The sequence below is a fragment of the Gekko japonicus genome, unplaced genomic scaffold, assembly GCF_001447785.1.
Source record: "Gekko japonicus isolate JY-2015 unplaced genomic scaffold, Gekko_japonicus_V1.1 scaffold1792, whole genome shotgun sequence".
Lineage (NCBI taxonomy): Eukaryota > Metazoa > Chordata > Lepidosauria > Squamata > Gekkonidae > Gekko > Gekko japonicus.
Window position 1 is genome coordinate 152,883 of NW_015175413.1, and position 23,398 is coordinate 176,280.

At 48.1% G+C, this 23,398-nt stretch overlaps 2 protein-coding genes across 12 annotated transcripts in view; both read right to left on the reverse strand.

Annotated features, from left to right (window-relative positions):
• MRPL23 (mitochondrial ribosomal protein L23) overlaps window positions 1-6,092 on the reverse strand; it is a 35,100-nt gene extending 29,008 nt beyond the window's left edge. Inside the window, exons 1-2 of the mRNA XM_015425759.1 lie at window positions 5,860-6,092; window positions 3,982-4,104 (exon numbers count right to left, since the gene is read on the reverse strand). Of these exons, the coding sequence (XP_015281245.1) occupies window positions 3,982-4,104; window positions 5,860-5,882 (146 nt within the window). The 5' untranslated portion in view covers window positions 5,883-6,092. The remainder of the gene's footprint in view (window positions 1-3,981; window positions 4,105-5,859) is intronic.
• Window positions 6,093-12,980: 6,888 nt separating this feature from the next.
• Window positions 12,981-23,398, reverse strand: part of TNNT3 (troponin T type 3 (skeletal, fast)) — a 56,849-nt gene continuing 46,431 nt past the window's right edge. For all 11 annotated transcript variants that reach the window (XM_015425752.1, XM_015425748.1, XM_015425749.1 and 8 more), the window contains 4 exons: window positions 22,761-22,870; window positions 19,549-19,639; window positions 17,711-17,751; window positions 12,981-13,388 (listed from right to left, as the gene is read on the reverse strand). In XM_015425752.1, coding sequence (XP_015281238.1) covers window positions 13,340-13,388; window positions 17,711-17,751; window positions 19,549-19,639; window positions 22,761-22,870 — 291 coding nt within the window. In that variant the 3' untranslated portion in view covers window positions 12,981-13,339. The remainder of the gene's footprint in view (window positions 13,389-17,710; window positions 17,752-19,548; window positions 19,640-22,760; window positions 22,871-23,398) is intronic.

Sequence of the window (23,398 nt, forward strand, 5' to 3'; positions counted from 1 at the left end):
ATATATACTGTCAATATTTCAATACCCCCCCCCAAAAAAAACCAGACTCATTAGGTATATTCTAAAATGCATTTTGGAGGAAATATATTTTTCATTTGGTCAGGACTATTTTACCAATATAATTGAAGCCCCTGATAGAAATGTAAATTTTCTGAAAAGCTGAAAGCCACAAAATAAACAAGTGAGGGGGCAGGGTATATTTGGGGGGAGGGCATTGCCCTTCTCAACCCAGCCCTCCCCTAGCTACAAACCTTCTTCTCCTCCTCAGCAATTTGCCACCTTGGGTCCTTGGGAGGCAAAGAAATAATAAGATACATCTCTCCAAGCTGAGAGAGCTTGGGCACACCTCTATCTGGTGGTGGGGAATTACACGTGAAACTTTGTGCCGGTGAATTACCTCTGCACCATAAAGGTAAAGGTTCCCTTGCTCGAAAGCCAGTCGAATCCAAGGTTGTGGTGCTCATCCCCGTTGCAAAGCCGAAGAGACAGCGCTGTCTGAAGACGTTTCCGTGGTCATGTGGCCGGCATGACTAAACACCGAGGCGCACGGAACGCTGTTACCTTCCCACCGAAGGGGTACCTATTTATCTACTTGCAATGTCTTGCTTTCGAACTGCTAGGTTGGCAGGAGCTGGAACTAGAGACAGGAGCTCACTCCGTCATGCGGCACACTCGGGTCTCGAACTGCTGAACTACCGACCTTCCACAGCCTGCAGTTCAGCGTCTTAACCACTTGAGCCACCGCAGCTCCAATCCTCTGCACCATAGAATTCCCCAAACACTGTAGAGAGTTCACCCTGGCTTGGCTTCATCTTTCACCTTCAGCACTTCTAGATGGGAGATACGTACGCGTTCCATACTCCCAGCGCCATTGTGCCTACCAATCCGGCACAGTCGAAACTGTCGAGCATGGGTTACTACACTGTAAATTCTACAAGGACATGCAGTTCATAAATCATCCCTATTCTATATGAGTTCCCAGGTAGACTGGATTCATTTTACACATCTCTTCTCCTTGCAAATCATTCAAACAAAACCTCCATTAAAGCAGCTAAGCTACGTGGTAAGGTTAGATTCACGGGGAAGCTAGCAGGTACAGGAAGGTTTTTAAATTTCTTTTTTTAAAAAAATGTTTACACCTATATGTTGTGTGTACTAGACGCAGACTGTTATAATGTTGTTTGATCTCTGGATCATAGGAGAATGATGATGGTGTGGGGTCTGGAGACCAAGTCCTATGAGGAAAGGTTGAAGGAGTTGGATATGTTCGGTTTGGAGAGGAGAAAACTGAGAGGCGATATGATAGCCATCTGCAATTATTTGTAGGATTGTCACAGAGAGGATGGAGTAGGGGTGTTTTCTGTTTCCCCAGAAGGATGGACCAGAACCAATAGGTTGAAATTAAATCAAAAGAGTTTTCAGCTAAACATCAGAAAGAATCCCTGACAATTAAGCAGTTCCTCAGTGGAACAGGCATTCTCGGGAGGTGGTGGGTTCTCCAGTTTTTTAAGCAGAGGCTAGGTGGCCATCTGACAGCAATGCTGATACTATGACTCACAATGAATTTAGGCAGATCACGAGAGGGAGGCTAGGAAAAGATGAGCCAGTTCTTGGCTCTTGTGACCCTTTCTTATATGCCCATTACCACTTTTTTAATTTATTTATATTATTTATAGTCTTTCTTCCTCACAAAGAATCAAGGTGGATTACATAGTAAACCAGTATAATCACAAAAATGGAACAGTCAATAATCAGTGCGTTAAGGTTTTTTTTTTCCTTTTCAGCTCTACCGAAGCAGAGCCTCCAAAAATTGATAAAATTAAGTGTGATCCACTGCGAGGAAATTGATGCAACTCCGCATTGTGAGGGGTTGGCGTGATCTGGTCCACTGTGCAGTAAGATTTTAGAAGTCAGGAAGCACAGCATAACTATTCACATGACACATTAAACGGTACAGAAATTACACAAATAAGATGCTACTTACAATAAACTAAACACGGAAGTATAGACCACAAGAGGTGGGACCCGCGATACTTGCGGGGTGGGGGGAGTATTCCCTGCAGCTCCTGGGTGGCTGGCCACTGAAGCGGCAGGAGCTCCACATGGAGGAGGAGGAGGAGGCCGCAGGTGAGCCTAGCAGGTGGTTCACCAGGCTTCTCTCCCACCCACCCCGTCCACCAACAGCAGCAACGGCCACGGCTCCCAGCACAGAAAAACCCTCTTGGAGTCAGGAAGGAATTTTCCCACAGACCAGATTGGCCCAGGAATTCTGGAGGTTTTTTTGCCTTCCTCTGGGCATCGAGCAGGGGTCACTTGAGCAGGGGATCTGTGAATATCCTGCACTGTGCAGGGGGTCGGACTACGTGACCGTTGGGATTCCTTCCAGCTCTGTTTCTATATTTTCCCGGGGGAGATCTGGGCCCTGCGGGACCTTGTGCAGTTCTGCAGGGCCTGCAAGATGGAGCTCTTCTGCCAGGCTTTTGAGTAGGAGCCGCCGCCCCACTATACCACCACCGTCAAGACATCTTAATGGATGCATCGACGAGGCCTGAGGAAGAACTTAGAAAATACAGAAGATCTGACAAGCCGTCGCCACTGGATATGTACGCTACGGGAGTACCATCTGGAACTGTGGTGATACCATCTTGGATCTAGGATACTAGTAATTGGATAGAGTACTGTGCTTTTAGTATTGAAGTTTTTATTATGTTTTTATATGTTCTTATTTATGGCAAGGCTAACAACCTGCCACTGTTAGCCACCCTGAGCCCACTGGGGAGGGCGGGATACAAATGTAATAAATAAATAAATAAATAAATAAATAAATCTTTCATGAGAAAAAAAAATTGAAATTAACGATGTTCTTGGGGAAAAGTGGGAACGCTCCCCCTTCCCTCAATTTTTTCTCTGGTCCTTCACCTCTCTGCTTGTTTCCCTGTCGCAGTTCCACAGTCCTTTTTAAAGGAAAGGTGAAAAGGTTGATCACAGGGGGGCCAAGTAACATAGGCAGGAGAGTACCACTGGCTTTTAGTTCACTCTAACCACAGGAAAGGAAGCAGCCACTGAGGTGGCCCTATAATCTCCTCTCATGAATACCGCAGTACCCTCTAGCTGCAAAAATGTATCCTAGACCTCCGCGTTGTGTCTATGCAGAAATTGTAGATTGTTCTACAAAAGTCTCCATAGTGCATGATTCTTAGAAGACACTTGGAGTTAGCAGAATCTTATCTTAAACACACTTCACTCATTTCCAGTGTTCCCCAAAAGTTAAGCCTGCAGGGAACAGGGAATTTACCTACATGTTTTTCAAGGTGTTCAGACGTCTACTCCCAGAGGGACCATTCCCCTAACAACATGTAATTCAGGCAGTAATTACTGCACTAAGCTCCAGACATCTGCCAGGACTTAATTTCAGAGCAATAATTTGACTACACTGTGACGTATACAGATTTGAGGTGCACCTATGGGCAGAATCATCATATTGATCAAAACGGCATTGAAGGAGATTTACTTTAAACATACTATTAAAACCCACCAGTAGCAGTAGGCATTCCAAAGGTAAAAGGTAAAGGTTCCCTTGCTCAAAAGCCAATCGAATCCGACTCTAGGGTTGCGGTGCTCATCTCTGTTTCAAAGCTGAAGAGCCAGCGCTGTCCGAAGACGTTTCCGTGGTCATGTGGCCGGCATGACTAAACACCAAGGCGCACGGAACGCTGTTACCTTCCCACTGAAGTGGTACCTATTTATCTACTTGCAATTTCTTGCTTTCGAACTGCTAGGTTGGCAGGAGCTGGAGCTAGAGACGGGAGCTCACTCCAAGAACAGTACAAAACGCCACAACCCTATATTTCACCATTCATTAAGGTTTACGCACTTTGACAAGCCCAGCTTGTTGGCCTGTTGCGATAGTCCGTGGAATTGGATGATATTCTCTTTAAAATGCTACTCTGATAAATAATTCTTTCCATTGTGTGTACTTACACCATGGGGATGCGGAACTGTACTGTGTCTTCTGGCAAACGAACACCAGGCCTCACCATCGTCAAGAAGTAATTGGTCCGGAAAATCCTTATTTGAGGATTACCAAACTGGTACAGGGGATAACTGTAGGCCAAAAAAAAAAGTAATGATGAAAACTTTGGATTTCTAATAAAAGCTATCTTACCTTTGTTTCTTTCTGGTAGGAAGAAATCATTCACCACCAGCATGTTATTCTTTCCCCCGGCCCCAATCTGCACGCACCATGAAAGAACGGTTAAAAAGCCAATTTCCTCAAACGGTATCTTTACCACGCAACTAAGTTCTGGGATAGAAAAGCTGCTACCGGACTTCTCCATTTGCCAGGTCCCCCCTCCCTTGGCCACCAGCGGGAGTGGGGTTGCCAGGTCCAGTCTGAGAAATGCCTAGAGATCTGAGGGTGGCGCCCAGGGAGGATAGGGACCTCAGTGAGTTTCTGCATCGTACAGTCACCCTCCAAAGCATCCACTTTCTCCAGGGGAGTCTGTCGTCTGGAGATGAGCTGTAATTCCAGGGGGATCCTCAGGTCCCACCTGGAGACCGGCATCCCTATGTCGGCTGCCAAGACATGGCGCAGCCATATTGCACTCGCGAGGTGGGGCTCCTCATCGTTCTTCCTCGGCGGTTCTTTCCAACGTGTGGACCGATGCTCCCTCTAAGCTGGGGGAGTCTCGTGAGCAAAAATTCTGCGCGGTGAGCCACTGGCATTAAAGTTGTGAGCGAGCAATTCGGCTACTGATTCAATTAGTTTGCTCTGGGCGCCGTCCTTCATGAGCGAAGGCAAAAAATGTGTGAGCCGGAGGCTAAAAAACTGCGAGCCAGCTCATACCAGCTCAGCTTAGAGGGAATATTGGAGTGGACCTCATAAAATTAAGACGACAGAGAGCTGTCCCTGCTGCTCAGAAAACCTTCTGAGAGCCAGTTTGGTGTGGTGGTGAAGTGTGCGGACTCTAATCTGGGAGAAGCGGGTTTGATTCCCCACTCCTCCACTTGCACCTGGCTGGATGACCTTGGGCAAGCCGTAGCTCTGAAAAGACCTGTTCTTGAAAAAGAGCAGTTTCTGTCAGAGCGCTCTCAGCCCCACCCACCTCAAAGGGTTCTGTTGTGGGGAGGGGAAGGGAAAAGGAGTTTGTAAGCCGCTCTGAGACTCCTTTGGGTAGTGAAGGGCAGGGTATAAGCCCAATCTCTTCTTCTTCTTCTACCTCACAGGGTGTCTGTTGTGGGGAGGGGAAGGGAAAGGAGTTTGTAAGCCGCTCTGAGACACCTTTGGGTCCTGAAGGGCGGGGTAGAAATCCAATCTCTTCTTCTACCTCACAGGGTGTCTGTTGTGGGGAGGGGAAGGGAAAGGAGTTTGTAAGCCACTCTGAGACTCCTTTGGGTAGTGAAGGGCGGGGTATAAATCCAATCTCTTCTTCTTTTACCTCACAGGGTGTCCTGTTGTGGGGAGGGGAAGGAAAAGGAGTTTGTAAGCCGCTCTGAGACTCCTTTGGGTAGTGAAGGGCGGGGGTATAAATCCAATCTCTTCTCTTCTTCTTCTTAAAGGACTCCACCTAAAGATTCTACCATAGGAAATTCTGACCTTTCCTCCTTCTCCTTCTGAAACGCATGCATTCAAAAAGGCTTCTTGGTTTATCCCATGACTTAATTAAAAAGAAATAAAAAACCAAACAACCCCAGGGCGCGCATATTCGTTTTCAGTAGCTCCCCACCCCGACCCCCTTCTCGATAGGCAACACCCGAGCATGGGGACCCAATCCCACTCCGCTCTCGAAAGACCAGCACGAGGTGAAAGGTGGTGGTCGTTTGCTGCTGCTGGCCGCGTGTCGCTCACGAGCTACTCACACCAGCCGCCCAGGCCCAGCCATGACCCCGCTCTCGCTCCGTCGCACGTCCCCGCGGCCGCGAAGGAAAACCCGACGCCCCTTCCGAAGAGTCGCTTCTTCTCTACAGCGACGCACTGGGGGAAACCCGCCGCGGTGGAACCCCAGAGCGACACTTCAGGTTCCCGACCGAACGTGCGGGGCGGCGAACGCGAGAGAGAGAAGACGGCGCTTCCGTTTTATGCCCTGGCGTATGGCGGCATTGAACCGGAAGCCGGTAGTGAAGGCGCCGCGCGACGCCCGGACTTTCCCTCCGCTCCCTCTCTTGTTTTAGAGCGCCGGCGCCCCCTGCAGCACAGAAGGACGTACTGCTCTCGCTGGGCACGTCTGCCTGCCTGCGGAAGAGTCGTCCTACAAGCGGGTGACTCGTGTCTCGCTTTCTCTTTTCGCATGATGCGTGTAAGGAATTCCCGAGGGGAAGCCGTATTAGTCCGTTGCTACAGAATTAGAAGGAGCTGCGGTGGCTCAAGTGGTTAAGACGCTGAACTGCAGGTTGTGGAAGGTCGGTAGTTCAGCAGTTCGAGACCTGAGTTGCCGCATGACGGAGTGAGGTCCCGTCTCTAGTTCCAGCTCCTGCCAACCTAGCAGTTCGAAAGCAAGAAATTGCAAGTAGATAAATAGGTACCACTTCGGTGGGAAGGTAACAGCGTTCCGTGCGCCTTGGCGTTTAGTCATGCCGGCCACATGACCACAGAAACGTCTTCGGACAGCGCTGGCTCTTCGGCTTGGAAATGGAGATGAGCACCGCAACCCTAGAGTCGGATTCGACTGGCTTTCGAGCAAGGGAACCTTTACCTTTACCTTTTTACAGAATTAAACAGGAGCCTTGAAGACTAAACACTGCCATTGTAAACGAAACCACACCCTTAGGCCCATTAAAAGTCCATAGGTTTTCGAAGCTGAAGCTCAGTTTGGGTCCTGCAATAGAAAAGACTTGAGTTAGAGCAGCGTTGGCCAGGCCAAATGAAATGCACGCTGAAATGAAGGCTGCTACTGCAGAAATGGAGCTGCGGTGGCTCAAGTGGTTAAGACGCTGAACTGCAGGCTGTGGAAGGTCAGTAGTTCAGCAGTTCGAGACCCCATCTCTAGTTCCAGCTCCTGCCAACCTAACAGTTCGAAAGCAAGAAATTGCAAGTAGATAAATAGGGACCACTTCGGTGGGAAGGTAACAGCGTTCCGTGCGCCTTGGCGTTTAGTCATGCCGGCCACATGACCACAGAATTGTCTTCGGACAGCGCTGGCTCTTCGGCTTGGAAACGGAGATGAGCACCGCAACCCTAGAGTCAGACTCTACTGGCTTTCGAGCAAGGGAACCTTTACCTTTTACCTTTGGAGTGCCTACTGCTACTGGTGGGTTTTAATAGTATGTTTAAAGTAAATCTCCTTCAATGCTGTTTTGATCAACATGATTTTTCTGCCCATAGGTGCACATCAAATCTGCATACGTCACAATGTAGTCAAATTATTCCTCTGAAATCGAGTCCTGGCCGATGTCTGGAGCTTAGTGCAGTAATTACTGGCTGGATTACATGTTGTTAGGGGAATGGTCCCTGTGGGAGTAGACGTCTGAACACCTTTCGAGCAACGGAAACCTTTAACTTTACTGTAGAACTGCTGGACTCCTGTTTGTTTATTTACTGGGATCTTTCCGCTGCTTTCCCTGGCGAGCCGGGCTCAGACAGAGCAGGGGGTAACCTGGTCATAAGACATCAATCAAAAACAGGTTAAAACACCAGTAACAGACAAATGAAGCTGGAGATGGCACCAGAGAAGAATGGCGCCTGTGCAGAGAAGAGCAAAGAGGATGATCGGGGGCCTGGAGACCAAGCTCTATGAGGAAAGGCTGAGGGAGTCAGGAATGTTTAGCCTGGAGAAGAGGAGGTTGACCAATGCTCCCTCTAAGCTGTGGGGTCTCGTGAGCAAACATTCTACTTTGTGAGCTACCGGCATTAACGTTGTGAGTGAGCAATTTGGCTACTGCATAAATTAGTCTGCTCAGCAGCCATCCTTCCTGAGCAAAGACAAACATGTGTGAGCCGGAGGCTAAAAAACTGTGAGCTAGCTCACACTAACTTAGCTTAGAGGGAACACTGGACCTGACCAGAGAGGCGTACGGATGGCAGGCACAGAGCCACCATATCCTTGTCATATTTGTCAGTGTTGATCCCTCTCTCCTCAGGGCCCGGCTAGTCGCTGGTGGGATGGTGCCCCCTCCTGACCATGCCACCCATCCCAGGGGTTAGCCACATCCATTTGCTACCAGCACTTTACGTTTCGGTGGCACAATGATGCCAGAGGAGGCATCGGGCCCCTCTGATACCAGGCCCAAATCAGCACCCTTTGTCTGTTGGACAGCACCTGCCTTGATCCCACTGTATACTACATTGGTTAGGCCGCACCTGGAGTATTGTGTGCAGTTCTGGAGGCCTCGCTTCAAAAAGGATGTGGACAGAAGGGAGTGGGTGCAGAGCAGAGTGACGAGGATGATGGGGGGCCTGGAGACCAAGCCCTATGAGGAAAGGCTGAGGGACTTGGGAATGTTGAGTCTGGAGAAGAGGAGGCTGAGGGGGGGACATGACTGCTCTCTTGAAGTATTTGAAGGGCTGTCACTCAGGAGGGCAGGTAACCATTCCTGTTGGCAGCAGAGGGTGGGACTTGAAATAATGGAATTAAATTAAATATTTTAAATATTAAAAAATATGTTTGTATATTGGCGTATGCCTCCTTGTAAGCCGCCCTGAGCCCATGCTGCGGGGAGGGCTGGGTATAAATTGAATAAAATTAATTAATTAATTAATTAATTAACTAAGGGCCGGAAGGTACTGGCTGGATATTAGGGAAAACTTTTACAGTAAGAGTTGTGCAACAGTGGAATTAGCTGCCTAGGAAGGAGGTGAGGTACCTCTCACTGGCAGTCTTTAAGAAGTGTCTGGACAAACACTTGTCAGGGATGCTCTAGGCTGATCCTGCACTGAGCAGGGGGTTGGACTAGATGGCCTGTATGGTCCCTTCCAACTCTGTGATTCTATCTATATATATTAAAGAAAGTCCCCTCACCGTAAAATCAACACCCAGGCCAAACCCCTGGACTTAGAGATACGAAATTCGGGGAGAGTGCTCCTACCATGGCATAGATGCTCACTAAGAAGGGATTTTCAGAACTTCAGAACTTCAACCCCTAAGAAAGGGGTAAAATGTGCTCCCTCCATTGATTCCTATGTGGCTGCCAGGCTGCTGCCTCCTTGTGCCTCCCACTTTCTGATTGGTCAGTTGCAGAGCTCAGTGTTCTGAGGTTAAAAAAAAAACAGTTACAGGAGACTGCACAGAGCTAACGACAGCTGAGGAAATCAGGAATGGCCAACAATGGGCCCATCAGACAAAGTTACTGTCAGTTGGCACCGCCATGGGATGTCTCTGTGATGGAGTGTGTGAGCTTTGCGCTTGCGCCTTGCCACCTCGCTTTTCCCTGCAGCTGTCTTCCCTCTGTTGACTTGTTATCTCTCCGTGTCCTTGAGCGCCTGGATTCCCCATCTTGCCTCCTTCAGTCAGGAACTCATTAGCATAATAGGCCACACCCAACAACAGGAACTCATTAGCATATTGGGCCACACCCCTGACAACACAGCTCATTAACATATTAGGCCACACCCTATGTTACCAGAAGTGTGGTCATCCAGCCACACCCACCTTTTGCTTCTTATTCTGTTTACCTTGTTTGTTGTCAAAACCCAGGGCTTTTTTTGTAGCAGGGACTCCTTTGCATGTTAGGCCACACACCCCTAATGTAGCCAATCCTAATGAGTTTCTGCTGTTGGGTGTGGCCTATTATGCTAATGAGTTCCTCCTGGCCGTGGCCAACTTGGGAGCCAGCCGGAACTCCGTTCCTGTGCGTTCCTGCCCCAAAATAGCCCTGCCTTCACCAATCTCCCACCCTCGCTGGGTCCGTTAGCTTTTCCCCGCACTTGCAGATGCTTGCTCATTGGCCTCTGCTCATCAGGGGGATCATATACGAATGAGGTATAACTGTTTAGCCCGTGCGTCCTACGTTATTCCTAACACAGAAGTTCATGGCGTATCCTGTACTCTGATCAATAAACAACCCATCCAGGTCCTGTGTGTTGTTATTGAGTTATTGGAGTACCTGACAATTACTATGTCTCTACCTGTAGAGTTGCTGTGAGGGTGAAACATGATGTGTGCCAAGTCACCGACTTGGTAGTTTAGTGAAGACAACAGGCCAGGCAGTGTAACATTCTAGCAAATCTTCATCAGCCCTGTGACCAGTGTTCCCTCTAAGCTGAATTAGTGTGAGCTAGCTCACAGTTTTTTAGCCTCCGGCTCACAGGTTTTTTGTCTTAGCTCAGGAAGGAGGGCTCCAGAGCAGACTAATTTATGCAGTCGCCAGATCGCCTGCTCACAACTTTTATGCCAGTCGCTCGCAAAGTAGAATTTTTGCTCACGAGAATTCACAGCTTAGAGGGAGCATTGCCTGTGACCTCATTAACTACAGATCAGTGAACACATTTTTTTCAAACATTGGATGCTTCTGGCGAGGGAAGAAATAATCAGATTTCTATTACTCTGGCCAATGACTGCTCATGGAGGTCACAGCAGCAAGCAGATTTTGATGCCACAGTTTGAGACTATTCACTGTAGAGCAGCAAGAGCTTGGAGTTTCAGCAACAGTACTGTTAGCAGATGAACTGAATATTTGCTTTTATGTATTTATGTTTGCTGACACACACTCACTGCCATGGACTGTGACTATGACTCTCTATGGGTTTGGGAAAGATGTGTGCTAACTGCCTCACCTGAGAGATGCTCTGCCTGCACTTTATGCTAATGAGGTTTGCACTCACACGTCCCCAGCCTGAGGAAGAAGAAAGCATCGCCATTGTGGGTCAGCATAAAGGACAACTTTTATGGTTTCAACCACCATGCATGAACTGTAAGGAGAGACGTAACCCTTGGTATCTGGTTTGCATCCAAAAAGACAGTTTCCTGCCAAATGGTCGTTTTATGGCTTGGGACCAGGCTACATCCATCTACACATCAATGGTTGCCTTGGCATCATCTTCACACCTTGACCAGATGCATCCCCTGAGTTAAAGGTTTAGATTTCAATATTGTCCACTCCTCCTAGGTAGGCATGTCATTGCCTAGTACCCAATAGTGTTAGTTCTTGGGACAGACCACAGGTGGGAAGGACAAGGAGGATGGCATCAATGCCAGCCCCCAAGAGCCCCCCTATATAAAGTGAGGTTCAACAGTTTGAACCCTGCTAGCCATCTTCTCTCTTAAGCTATTTACTTGCAGCCCTGCTGTACAAGTAACTCTTTGTTCTTACTGACCTCGTGGACTGCAGCCGCCGAGGTCCACACGTGTTTGGCAGGTTCCAACCGTGTGCATATAGATTTCCTATAGTTATTCTAGTCTTATTCCTGTATTCTTCATTGAGAAGGTCAAGCTTCGGATCAGATAAGTATTTGCTACTCCCCTTTCCCATCCTTTAATATAAAAGTGACCATTTCCTACTCTTGTAACCCCGAGGAACTTACATGATTGTGCGTGTGATTCCGTTTTTGTATGTATGTGAACCAAATACTATTACTTAGTAAAAAGAACAACTTAATTTCAAGGTACTAGTCTCGTCTCCGTTAATACCATTGGGAAATTCCTTGGGTCGTTTTTGGACTTCTGCATACACAGGCGAAGGGACCCCAAACATTTAGTCTTGCCTCTGCTGTAGATAAAGCAGTTCGGCTAACAGTACCCTTAAAGGTTCACAACCATTCTTGGTTCACTTTTTTCCAACCAAGCACTCTAAGGGTAAATCTTGCTTAACTGCTTGACCTGTTACCCTCCCAGAAAGTAGAATGGTCTTTCTGAACTGGAGTTATGGTGGAATGGGGTAGGGAACAGGCAAAGAATTACTGAGCTAGGTGTGCAAATGTCAAGCTCTGGCACAGCTAAGGGGTCCTAGAGGTCAAATTCAATGTTGTATAATTCTTGGATAATTCAAAAGGGTAGAAATAGAGAAGAGATTTCATGGGTCCACCTTTCTCAAGGGTCCAGTTCAGTGTTCCCTCTAAGCTGAGCTAGTGTGAGCTAGCTCACAGTTTTTTAGCCTCTGGCTCACACATTTTTGTCTTAGCTCAGGAAAGATGGCTCCAGAGCAAACTGATTTATGCAGTAGCCAAATCGCTCGCTCACAACTTTAGTGCAGTAGCTCACAAAGTAGAACTTTTGCTCTCAAGATTTTACGGCCTAGAGGGAGCATTGGTCCAGTTACAGGTCTGAAGAATTCCTTTTCCTGTCTGTTCAAGTAGTCCTGGGGGAGTGGGGACAACCAAGTGATACTACTTTGTTCTAGAGACCGAAGGAGGAGACTTGAAATTTATCGGGATACCAGATAGATAATGTTTTAGGGACCACAGGTATCATCTTTCTTGACTCAATTTCTTTCTTTAGGCATAAGTGGATGTAAGGTTGAGATCCTATGCATAATGATCCTATGCAGACTCAAGACAGTGAGACTGACTTCTGAGTAAATGTGCACAGGGGTCATTTTGTGGAAAAAGAGGTGCAGGAGCTCATTAGCATAACTCATTAGCATAACTTATTTGCATATGCCACACCCCCTGACCTCACCGGAAGTGTGTCAGAAGGTGACACCCACCGCTCAGGCTCCACTGGATTATTTTGTATTGCTAGCTATTGGGGGGGACGGGGACGTGCAGATCTGTTCTCACAGAGGAGGGAGAGCTTGTACCTGAAGGCAGACCGGGGGGGGGCTCTGCAGCTTACCTGGCTACTTCTTGCTCTGACTGAGGGCTGCTGGGAGCAGGGGGCGGGGCTTGTTGCATGTTCCCACCCCCTGAGCTCCTTACTGCCGGAGCGCCGCTCCTGTGTGCTCCTGCAGGAAATGACCCCTGCATGTGCATATGATTAGGCTGTGATATTTTAATGCTGTGTTGTTTTTCCTAGGTGTGATACATGTATTTACTTCAGTGGTCTTTTGCAACTTTGTGCCAGGTATTTGGGACAACGATAAGTCAATGAGAAAAGAAGAATGGCAAGTCATGAGCTGTATGGCTGATTTATATTATCGGTCACACTTTATTTACAAAACCAAGAGAGCGATCCACTGCAATCTACAGGGCAGCGTAGGGCTGGTATCAGGGAAATGAAGGACACACGGCAGGTGGTAAGAGGTATCAGCAGGGAGTCGTCTCCATCCCAGAACAGCTGGCTCCCTTTTGATTCTGGAAGAGGTGGGAGCTCTTGAAATAAGCACTAGGCAATCCAGGCTGGTGTTGCAACTGTGGTTTTGCTCAGGCGAGGGAACGGAATTCTTTTTTTTTTCAGAGGAGGAAAGGGAGGCCAGTAATGTTTAGCCATGCCACCGATGATGATTCTGCCTGCAGACGCCTTTGGGATCTCTATTTCCAGCGCCCTCCGACTTTGCCCTTGGCTCCGGCTTTCTTGCTGCTGTAATATGGAAAGGAGGACAATGTCAGTGTGGGCTGCTGCAGTCACAGGTTTTTTTCCAATCCTTGCCCTAGTTTTGATGTGAGAAGCTCTACACTGTAGGTGACAGTCCCTAGGACGGGCACAATTGTGTCCCTTCAACTGGGTGCGTCCTCATTAGAAGGGATAAAACATCGTCCAGAGGAATATTTTTTTCCAGCTGCAGCTTTCATTTAAGCAGGTGGCCAATTAGCAGTCTGTGGGTCAAATCTGAAGTAATAGTGGGCGATTTCGCACTAGAGCTGCCTCGCGGCACAGCCGCCGTTTGCCCCGACACTATTTGTCAATTTCACACCCGAGGCTGCATTTGACCCGCGGCTTTGCCCCATTTCCTCCGCAGTTTCGTGATCCTCAAAAACCAGGATCACGAAACTGCGGAGGAGATCGGGCGAAGCTGCGAGTCAAAATGCAGCCCCTCAGCTTCGGGTGGGAAATTGATGCATTCCACTGGGGGGGAAGAGCGAGGGCAGAGCAGAGTCTTGTGGGAAATCAGTCCAAGCCTCTTCGAGTGGCCAGTGGCTGAGAGCTGGCAATCGGGAAAGTCCTTGAAGAATCTGGCAAATGGGGCTGTGACTCTGTGGGAGACCATCTGCTTGGCATGCAGAAGGCCCCCATGTTCAATCCAAGTAAAAGGACCAGGTGGTATGTGACGTGCAAGACCTCCGTCTGAGACCTTAGAGAGGGGCTGCCAGTCTGAGTAGACAATACTGCACTTGATGGACCAGTGGTCTGATTCAGTATATGTGTGTAACGATGCTCCTGCCCCAGCCTCTGACAAACCAGTCAGTTGTAGCAGCTGCCATGTGCAATCCAGCATGTATTGGGCAGAGATTTTTTTTTTTTTGCAGTCCCGAGTCTTGGGGCCTGATGGTGGTTGCCTGCAGCTAGTGTCCCCCAAGGTGGAACTCGCTGTCTGTTCAGTTTCCCTGTGACTGTTATGCTTGGAATGTGGAGAACTGAGTGAAATCTTGATGGCTCAAGGCCAACACAATGATCTTTGGCTCCTGCTTCATTTTCCAGCCTAGCCACCGTCCATCCATGTGACCTCATAAGCTGAGCTCAGTGCCAAGAAAACAACCAACCAGCAGAGTTAGGGTAGCACCCTGGGTAACCAAAGGTTTTCCTGGGGTTGTGGCTCACAGTAATCCCATACTGGTCGCCATCTTCCTTAACAATGAGTATAAATGGAAACCCCCGTAGCCTTCAGGAGCCTGAGGTGCCTTGGATGCACGTTGGCAACCATAGCCTTTTGTTTTGTGTGCATCACTCATTGGCAGAGCAGGGGGCACTTGACAGCAGACAGCTTCATGACCCAAAGTCCTAAAGGTATGAATGCCGTTCAGGGCTTCAGAAAAGAAATATCATATCTTGTCCTCCACAGGAAAAACGAGAGGGACAGTATTGTCCATATCCACATGAACCTCCTCTGGGCCATCTTCCTCCTTGACGTCAGCTTCCTCATCGCGGTGCCCTTGTCCGCTACCGAAAATGACGTGGCTTGTAAGCATACTTTACCTGTTGGTTAACTCAGAAAGATACTATGTTCTGAAAACAAACCTTATACATGAGAGACAAGTGCTCCTAATCTCCCCCCCCCAGAGGACAGACTCCTACCACTTCAGTCTGAGATATGACAATGCAAGGATGCAGGAGACAAATTACGATAGGTACCCTGCACTGAATGCTTGTTTGCTGGCAAAGCAAAGATTAGGACCAAGGCATTTATCTATGGACTGGGAGCCCCAGTGTCACTGTAGCTGCCAGTGTAGTGCAGCGACGCAGGGCTTCCAGGCGGAAGCTTTGCCTCCATTTCCCCCGCTCCAGTCACTGTGGCGGTCACCCCCCTGCACAATAGGAAGGGGGGGGGTCCAAGATATAGCCAAACACTGCCGTAAAGCAGGCTTGTGAAAGATTGCAGAAGAATCCGGTAATCACCGCAATGGTGTGGGGAAGCAGGGGGGAAACTGCCCAACGGCAATAAACCTGGGGCAAACCACCCATGTGGAAATACAAGATATAGCAAAACACTGCTGTAAAGCAGGCTTGTGAAAGATTGCAGAAGAATCCGGTAATCACCGCAATGGTGTGGGGAAGCAGGGGGGGAAACTTCCCGACGGCATTCAACCTGGGGCAAACCACCCATGTGGAAATAGCAACGTGGTCGGTTATTCGTATAATGTTCTGTTGCATTATTTGCCTTTGCTTTTCAGGGTATAAGTCAGTGACCCCCTACTCTAGAACCTCCATATAACTAAATATAGACTTGCACAAGAAGAACAAGACAGCTGGACAGCTCCTCCAAACGTCCATTCCTCTCGCCAACCCACCAACCACACGTGCTTCTTATCTGAATATTTTGGCCTTTGTCTCTGTTGTATAGAGTTTTCCTAACGAACACATGCAACAATGAAGACATAGAACAAAACAGGTGGGAAAGACTTTGAACCTTAAAAGCCCTGTCCCTGGAATAAGCTGCCTACGCCCATTTCTTCGTCATCTAATGGTTCCTCCCCCGCTCCTAATCTTTGCTGGAGATTTACCAGCCAGTTAGCAAACATTGATTTGGAAGACAGAGATTGAGCACGATTGACAAAAGCTGGAAATAGGAAGGCTCCAGAGCTGGTTAACCACTTGAATTTGCTCCGCAGAAATTCGTCCAGGGTTCCTTCCGGGCGATGCCATACTGGAAGCATGAGTAGGCTTCCCAAGTCCCCCCGGGGGGCGGGGAAACCCCCCCCCCAGAGGCCCGTTCCCCCGCCCCCCCCAGATCGGGCCCTGGGGGGAACTCCTCCCCAACATGCGCGTCACCCGGAAGTGCCCACCTCTGGGTGACGTCATCACGCCGGGCACATCTCGGCAATACCGGCATTTTGGGGGTGGGGTTCCCCCCGGTGGCCCAATCTGGGCCAGCGGGTAACAAGCCAATCGAGTAGGGGTTTCCCCACCCCCCGGGGGGACCTGGCAACCCTACTGATACTGGAGGCAATGGGACAACATGAACAAGAAAGCTTAATCATCTGATATACTTACTCGTGGGAATTTGAAATGTGCCTTGTAGAAGTGAGTCCTGGCAAGTTTGACTTTGCTAGTCAGCTTAAACTCAATGACTGGAACTTACCTTCACTGCTTAACCTGCGGCAAGTTGTAAACAACAGGCATGGCACTCACTGTCCTGAGTCTCAAAGGTAGAGAAGAAAGAGGCAGGCACTAAAGAGTATCACTGCTTTCATGTTATTTTAATTTTTAAAACAACTGCTTATGAATCTTGACCTGCTATCCCCCTCATTTTGCTTGCATGATAGTCTTCATGTCAACAGTAATTTGCATTTTTTACCACTGGAACTCTACACAGATAACATAGATGTGTAAGAATTGCCTTGCCTTTGCCTTTTGGAAATATTTGTATTGAAAGGAATATTATTTTTTTGCGTTGGTGCTGCCACTAACTCCGTGAAGCAGGTTCCCAAGAAAACAGCCTCTTGTGTAGGCTACAATTAGGCTATTTTGGGGCAGGAACGCACAGGAACGGAGTTCCGGCTGGCTTCAGAATTGGCCACGCCCACTACAGGCAAAACCTCTGCGTGTGTGGCTACACAGGGAAGGCCTGGAGAGCGACCCCCCTGGTGACTCCGAGTCGGGTGGGCCAGGGGTGTTCCTGGAAGGATTGGCCTGTCCAAGGGCCGGCTTGCCTGGGCTCCCCGCAGTCGCGGAGCACCCAGGCAAGCCAAGGGAAGGCATGGGGGTGTGGCCTAATAGGCTAATGAGCTGCAATGTCAGGGTGTGGCCTATTATGCTAATGAGTTCCTGCTAGGCTTTTTCTACAAAAAAAAGCCCTGGCTACAAAATTACTCTTATCTGTGGATTATGGCTTCCAGTCCAGGTCTCGCAGTTTTGCTGCCACCATCCTGTTAATCTATATCAAAGATCCAGCATGTGATGCCCATGGGTTTCCTAGGGTCTATTTTGTGGTCGTGCCCACTTCCCATTCTCAAAATTCTAAAAGTACCCACTGGTACTACAAGACTGTGATTCTGGGTTACAGGACACCTGTATAACTGGTCTAGAAACACAGCAGTTATATTCTTCAGTGAGTGCCTCAGCCTGCCCTGAATGCATAGCAGACGGGAGGGGCACAGGTTCTCGCTCTTTGTGCCAGGAACTGAGTGCCAGCTTGCTGTACATCTGCTTGGACCTGGAGAACCCGGAGTCTCAACATGCAAGAGGCCCATGCAGATAAACAGCCTTTGCTACTTTTGTCATGTGGGTGAAGCCTTTGTACTTACAACTTGGATATTGCCTCCACCCTGCAACGTAGGGATAAAATCTAAGAGAGATCAAGATAATTATATTGGCTTTGGGATACTTCGCAGACCCAGATGTTTAGAATTTGTTTTCCGAGAAACAACCCCAAACGTTTCAAAGCAGTCAAGGCTCTAACCCTATCTTGACTCGCGAGCAAATTCCAGAGAATTATATTAACGTTAGCATATTAACCAGGCAAATACTGTAAGACAGTGTTCATTTACATTTGCTGTATTATCATGTCCCTTTAAAGCACAAGGTCCATGGGTGGTGGGCAGGAGCGGATTAACCATTAAGCAGACTAAGCACGTGCCTAGGGCACCAGGGCCAAAGGGGGCACCACAAAGTTGGGGGAAAGGTGAAAAGGAAAAAAAAACACGAATGAAGATTTGTAAAAAAAAATATATTGATAAAACTAGTGCAAATTGATCATGGTGCACCCTAGGGTTATCTTCTATTTTTTGTTGGCAAGATGCATTCTGAGAGGTATTAATTTCGAGGATGTGATCAGTGATTTCGCAAAAATGAAATGTAGAAAAATGCCCTTCAGGTCATGAATACTGGAACTCTGATACGTTTAACTTGTGAGATATTACAACAGATGTTGTATTGCATTTTTGTAGAATTTTATGTAGCCCAAGCTTGGCTTGGCTTGTACAGTATATTGTGTTATCATATGAATAAATTTTTGTATTGCTGCCACCTGCATTGTACATCTGGCCAGACAGGTCAACAACTAACATGGACTGGGTCAGTGTGGAAAGGAGGAGGGGGGCACCAAGATTGGTCAGTGCTTAGTGCACCCGTGAGCCTTCATCCGCCCCGGTGGAAATGTACACATCTATCCCTCCACCATCATCCCCACTTTGCCCTCAGGTGCAGCTCACCTACACGCACTATGTGCAATATGTGCAGCACCTATGCACATTCATTCTCGTGTGCACAGACCCAAAATGTGTGACTGGATTGTAAGTTTCAGACAGTATGCAGAGCGACTATCCCATGACTTAAGGGCTGGAGCCATGCTCCCTGTCTGAAGATAAATGTAGAATACTTTCCCCCTGAGACGCCCCGGTGGTGGGATAATGGAAATGTACACATCTATCCCTCCACCACCATCCCCACTTTGCCCTCAGGTGCAGCTCATCTACACGCACTATGTGTAATATGTGCAGCACCTATGCACATTCATTCTTGTGTGCACAGACCCAAAATGTGTGACTGGATTGTAAGTTTCAGACAGTATGCAGAGCGACTATCCCGTGACTTAAGGGCTGGAGCCATGCTCCCTGTCTGAAGATAAATGTAGAATACTTTCCCCCTGAGATCAACTACACCGTCTTTATCATTAGGAAGACAGTTGAACAGTTGATGCTACCCGCTGTCTATACGAGTATAGCTGAGGGAGAGACCACGGAGGCAGGGGGCTTCAAAATAGAATTCAGCGCTGGATCCCTAGTTATTTCATTCCAGTACTGATCTTTCCATAGTAGTTCTTGGCTCCATCTCTGGAATTCTGAGCTGGAAAGTAAAACTGTGAGATTAGACATCTTGTGAGCGAAGGCACTTTATAATGAGACGGGCAAATAAATGGCTCTGAATTTTTGTGTATTTCCCCATCAGACACGTCATAAGGAAATAATTTTTCTTCTCTTGCTGGAAAAAACAGAATATTTAAATCCTACTGATAAGTAGACCAAATGGTAATAGGGCTTCTTTGGTCCTGAGAACATTCTGCCCACGGGAGGATCGAAAGCCATTTCACCTGAGGATTGGCTGGTAAGAAGAATTGTAACTAAGATCTCTTTTTTCTACTCACATCGTATTTCTGTCTCTTCATCTTCTCTAAATACTCATACTTCTCAGTTTCCAGAGAACATAACCAGTCCCACATTTCCTGGGCCTTTTCCCTGTGTATTGGTGAAGAAGAAGAAAGATGGGGGAATAACGGAAACACCACACACCAACCATCCATTCTGTAGACATCATAACACTAGTTAGCCTTATTGCCAAGGCTGCCTATAATGAAGGTTTCCACATACATGCAAAATACCTTTGAGGCCATCTAGAACATGTTGTCAACTAGGAGTTCATATAAAATAAGATCTTATGTAACAATGATGGGGGGCTCTTTGGGAAGCAGTGTGAATATTGGCAATTCGGTGTTTACAAGTGAGGCCTGGGGGGGGGAATATCTCATCTCCCCCTCACTTTCTCACTGCCTCCCCGCCACCACTCATAGTAGCTTGTCCGGAGCTGCTTCTGACAGGCTTGCTGAGGCTCTCCTCGGCTCTCAACGGCTCGCCTGGAGCTGTTCCAGGTGGGCTCACCAAGGATTCCTCCTCCCTTCCCCACCCCCGCTCTCGGCATAGTCAGGCAGCTGCTCAAATGTGGGCTGGTGGTACTCGCTTGGGGGATTCCACCCACACTACTTTCACGCTGGGCCCAGCACATCTCAGGGATTTCACTGGGCTGCATGGCCACTGCACGGGCCCAGCGCAACTCATGGGTTGCACTGCTGCTGGCGGCATGCCCCATGAGTCTCCAGGCAGTGAAGGCACTGCCAGGCTCCTGGCCTGCACTGCCGCCACTGCTAGGGCTGCCAGGTCCCCCAGGAGGGCGGAGGTTCCCCCGCTAAAAGGGTCCCCAATCCGCCAGTCCGGAAAAGTCCAGCAGGGGGAACCCTGCCCCCAAAGTGCCCGGTTCAGGCCGACATGCCCGTACCATGGAGTTTCCAGGCTGATTGCTAGAGCGTCAGCCGGCGCACGTGCCCAACGTGATGACGTCACTTTTGGGTGACGTCATCGTGGCACGTGCACACTTTGTGCACACTCGAATGTCCCGGAGAGGAACCGAGTCTCCTCCACTATTACCTGTAAGTGACTTGCCAACCCTACCCAATGCTGCCAGGCCTAGCAAGGCTCCCTAGCTGTGCCGCTGCTGAATCCAGTGCCGTTCCTCTGTACTGCCAATCAATGTTCCCTCTAAGCTGAGTTAGTGTGAGGTAGCTCACAGGTTTTTTAGCCTCCGGCTCACACATTTTTGTCTCTGATCAGGAAGGAGGGCTCTAGAGCAAACTAACTTATGCAGTAGCCAAATCGCTTGCTCACAGTTTTAATGCCGGTAGCTCACAAAAGTAGAATTTTTGCTCACAAGACTCTGCAGCTTAGAGGGAACATTGCTGCCAATGAATATTTATGTGGCTTCCCTTTCCCAACCTTCTCAACTATTTTGCTTTGCATCTGTAATTCAAAATCTCATATATATATTTTTGCCCCTTACAAAGCTAATTTGGGGAAATTGGAAGGGGAAAGGCAGGCAAACCGAAAACCTATTGTTTATGCTGTGGAAGAAACACCTGGCCACTTCCATAATGAAACATCATTAATCACTAGATGGTAGTCAACATCCGTCTCTCCTGGGTGAGCTTGCATACAGCCCTAACGATTCACATACAAGTAAACACTATTATGTCCCACTGTTCTCAACACAAAAGGGTCGGTAGTGGAAAGTCCTGTCAAGTCACAGCTGACTGATGGTGACTCCCCCCATAGGGTTTTCGAGGCAAGAGACTAACACAGCTGGCTGGCCATTGCCTGCCTCTGCTTAGCAACCCCGGACTTCCCGGGCAGTCCCCCATCCAAGTACTAACCAGACCTGACCCTGCTTAGCTTCCAAGATTGGGCTAGCTTGGGCCATCCAATTCTGGGAAGTAAAGAGTTAAGCCAGTGAAGTGATCACAAGGCAAAAGGCTATGGATAGACGGTGCCCCTAAATTTAAAACTCCTGGCCAGATCTACCTATGTAGCCAGTTGGGTGTAGTGGTTAAGTGCGTGGACTTTAATCTGGGAGAACCGGGTTTGATTCCCCACTCCTCCACTTGCACCTGGCTGGATGACCTTGAGCAAGCCATAGTTCTGATAAGAGCTGTTCTTGAAAAAGAGCAGTTTCTGTCAGAGCTCTCTCAGCCCCACCTACCTCACAGGGTGTCTGTTGTGGGGAGGGGAAGGGAAAGGAGATTGTAAGCCGGTTTGAGACTCCTTTGGGTAGTAAAAGGTGGGGTATAAATCCAATCTCTTCTTCTTCTTCTACCTCACAGGATGTCTGTTGTGGGTAGGGGAAGGGAAAGGAGATTGTAAGCCGGTTTGAGACTCCTTTGGGTAGTAAAAGGTGGGGTATAAATCCAATCTCTTCTTCTTCTTCTACCTCACAGGATGTCTGTTGTGGGTAGGGGAAGGGAAAGGAGATTGTAAGCCGGTTTGAGACTCCTTTGGGTAGTAAAAGGTGGGGTATAAATCCAATCTCTTCTTCTTCTTCTACCTCACAGGATGTCTGTTGTGGGTAGGGGAAGGGAAAGGAGATTGTAAGCCGGTTTGAGACTCCTTTGGGTAGTAAAAGGTGGGGTATAAATCCAATCTCCTCCTCCTCTTCCTCTTCCTCTTCTTCTTCTTCTATAGACTATGAGATTCTTGGCCAGTCCACTTCAATTTGCATTCTGCAGTATCCTGACTGTGTAGTCCAGTTAAGGCTGGATGTTTGGCACAACACAAGAAGCAATTCATATCCTTCATCTGCACTGTCCTAGATAGCCCGGGCTAGTCTGATCGCATCCGCTCTCTGAACCTAACTAGGGTTGGCCCAGGTTAGTATTTGGAAGGGAGACCGCTAAGGAAGTCCAGGGTCCCAAGGCAGAGGCAGGCAACGGCAGGCCACTTCTGAACATTTCTTACCTTCAAAACCACATGGGGTCACCATAAGTCACCTGTGGCTTGACCGCAAAACGCAAAAAAACCCAAAACAACAACCCTTCATCTCTGCATCTTAGCCAAAAGCAGAACGTGATCTTCTCTAAATAAGATCTCACAAGAAATCTTCCCACAAACTGCTTCAGCTGGAGAAAGAACTCAAGGCAGGAAGAGTTAATTGCTTTTTCTGGGATCAGTGCTCAATTCTGGCAAGCCCGATTTTTTTCCCTTCTCATATTACCTGAAGCAAATATCCGATTTCAAAATGGGGGGAGGGGCATTTTACCTCAGTTTGTCTTCACTCAGGTGGTCAATGTTTAGGGGTTTGCGCCTGTCTGCCAGCACTTTCTTCTTTAATTCCCTAGCAGTTTGTTTCTTTCCTCTCTTCTGATCAGCCTGCAAAGAAAACGTATTTTTCAGAATATCTCTGTATAAATTGAAGGTCAAAGAAGACGGGGACGGCAAAGGATGAGATGGTTAGACAGTGTCATAGAGGCAACGAACATGAAGTTGAGCCAACTTCAGAGGACGGCGGAAGACCGGAAGGCCTGGCGTGATCTGGTCCATGGGGTCGCGAAGAGTCGGACTCGACTGTGAGACTGAACAACAACAACTGTATAAATGCACTGAAGAAAACATAGTTGTCTCGAGGAAGAGAAAGCTGAAACTTGGCATGTCCCAAATTAACAGTTCCCATCCAGTGAGGGAGGCTTCCTCTAAGGGAGAAGCAAGTAACAGGTAAGAAAAGTACCTGTTCTTTCTTGACATCTCTTATTGTATTTCTCAACTGACAACCCACTCACATTTTCTGCTTTGTACCTCAGTGGAGGAAAGACTGTGCCTGAACTTTAAAAAAAAATGATTTATTATTACTGAAGCAAGGTTTTGGGAGACTATGTCATAAGTATCTTGCTTCCATAGGAT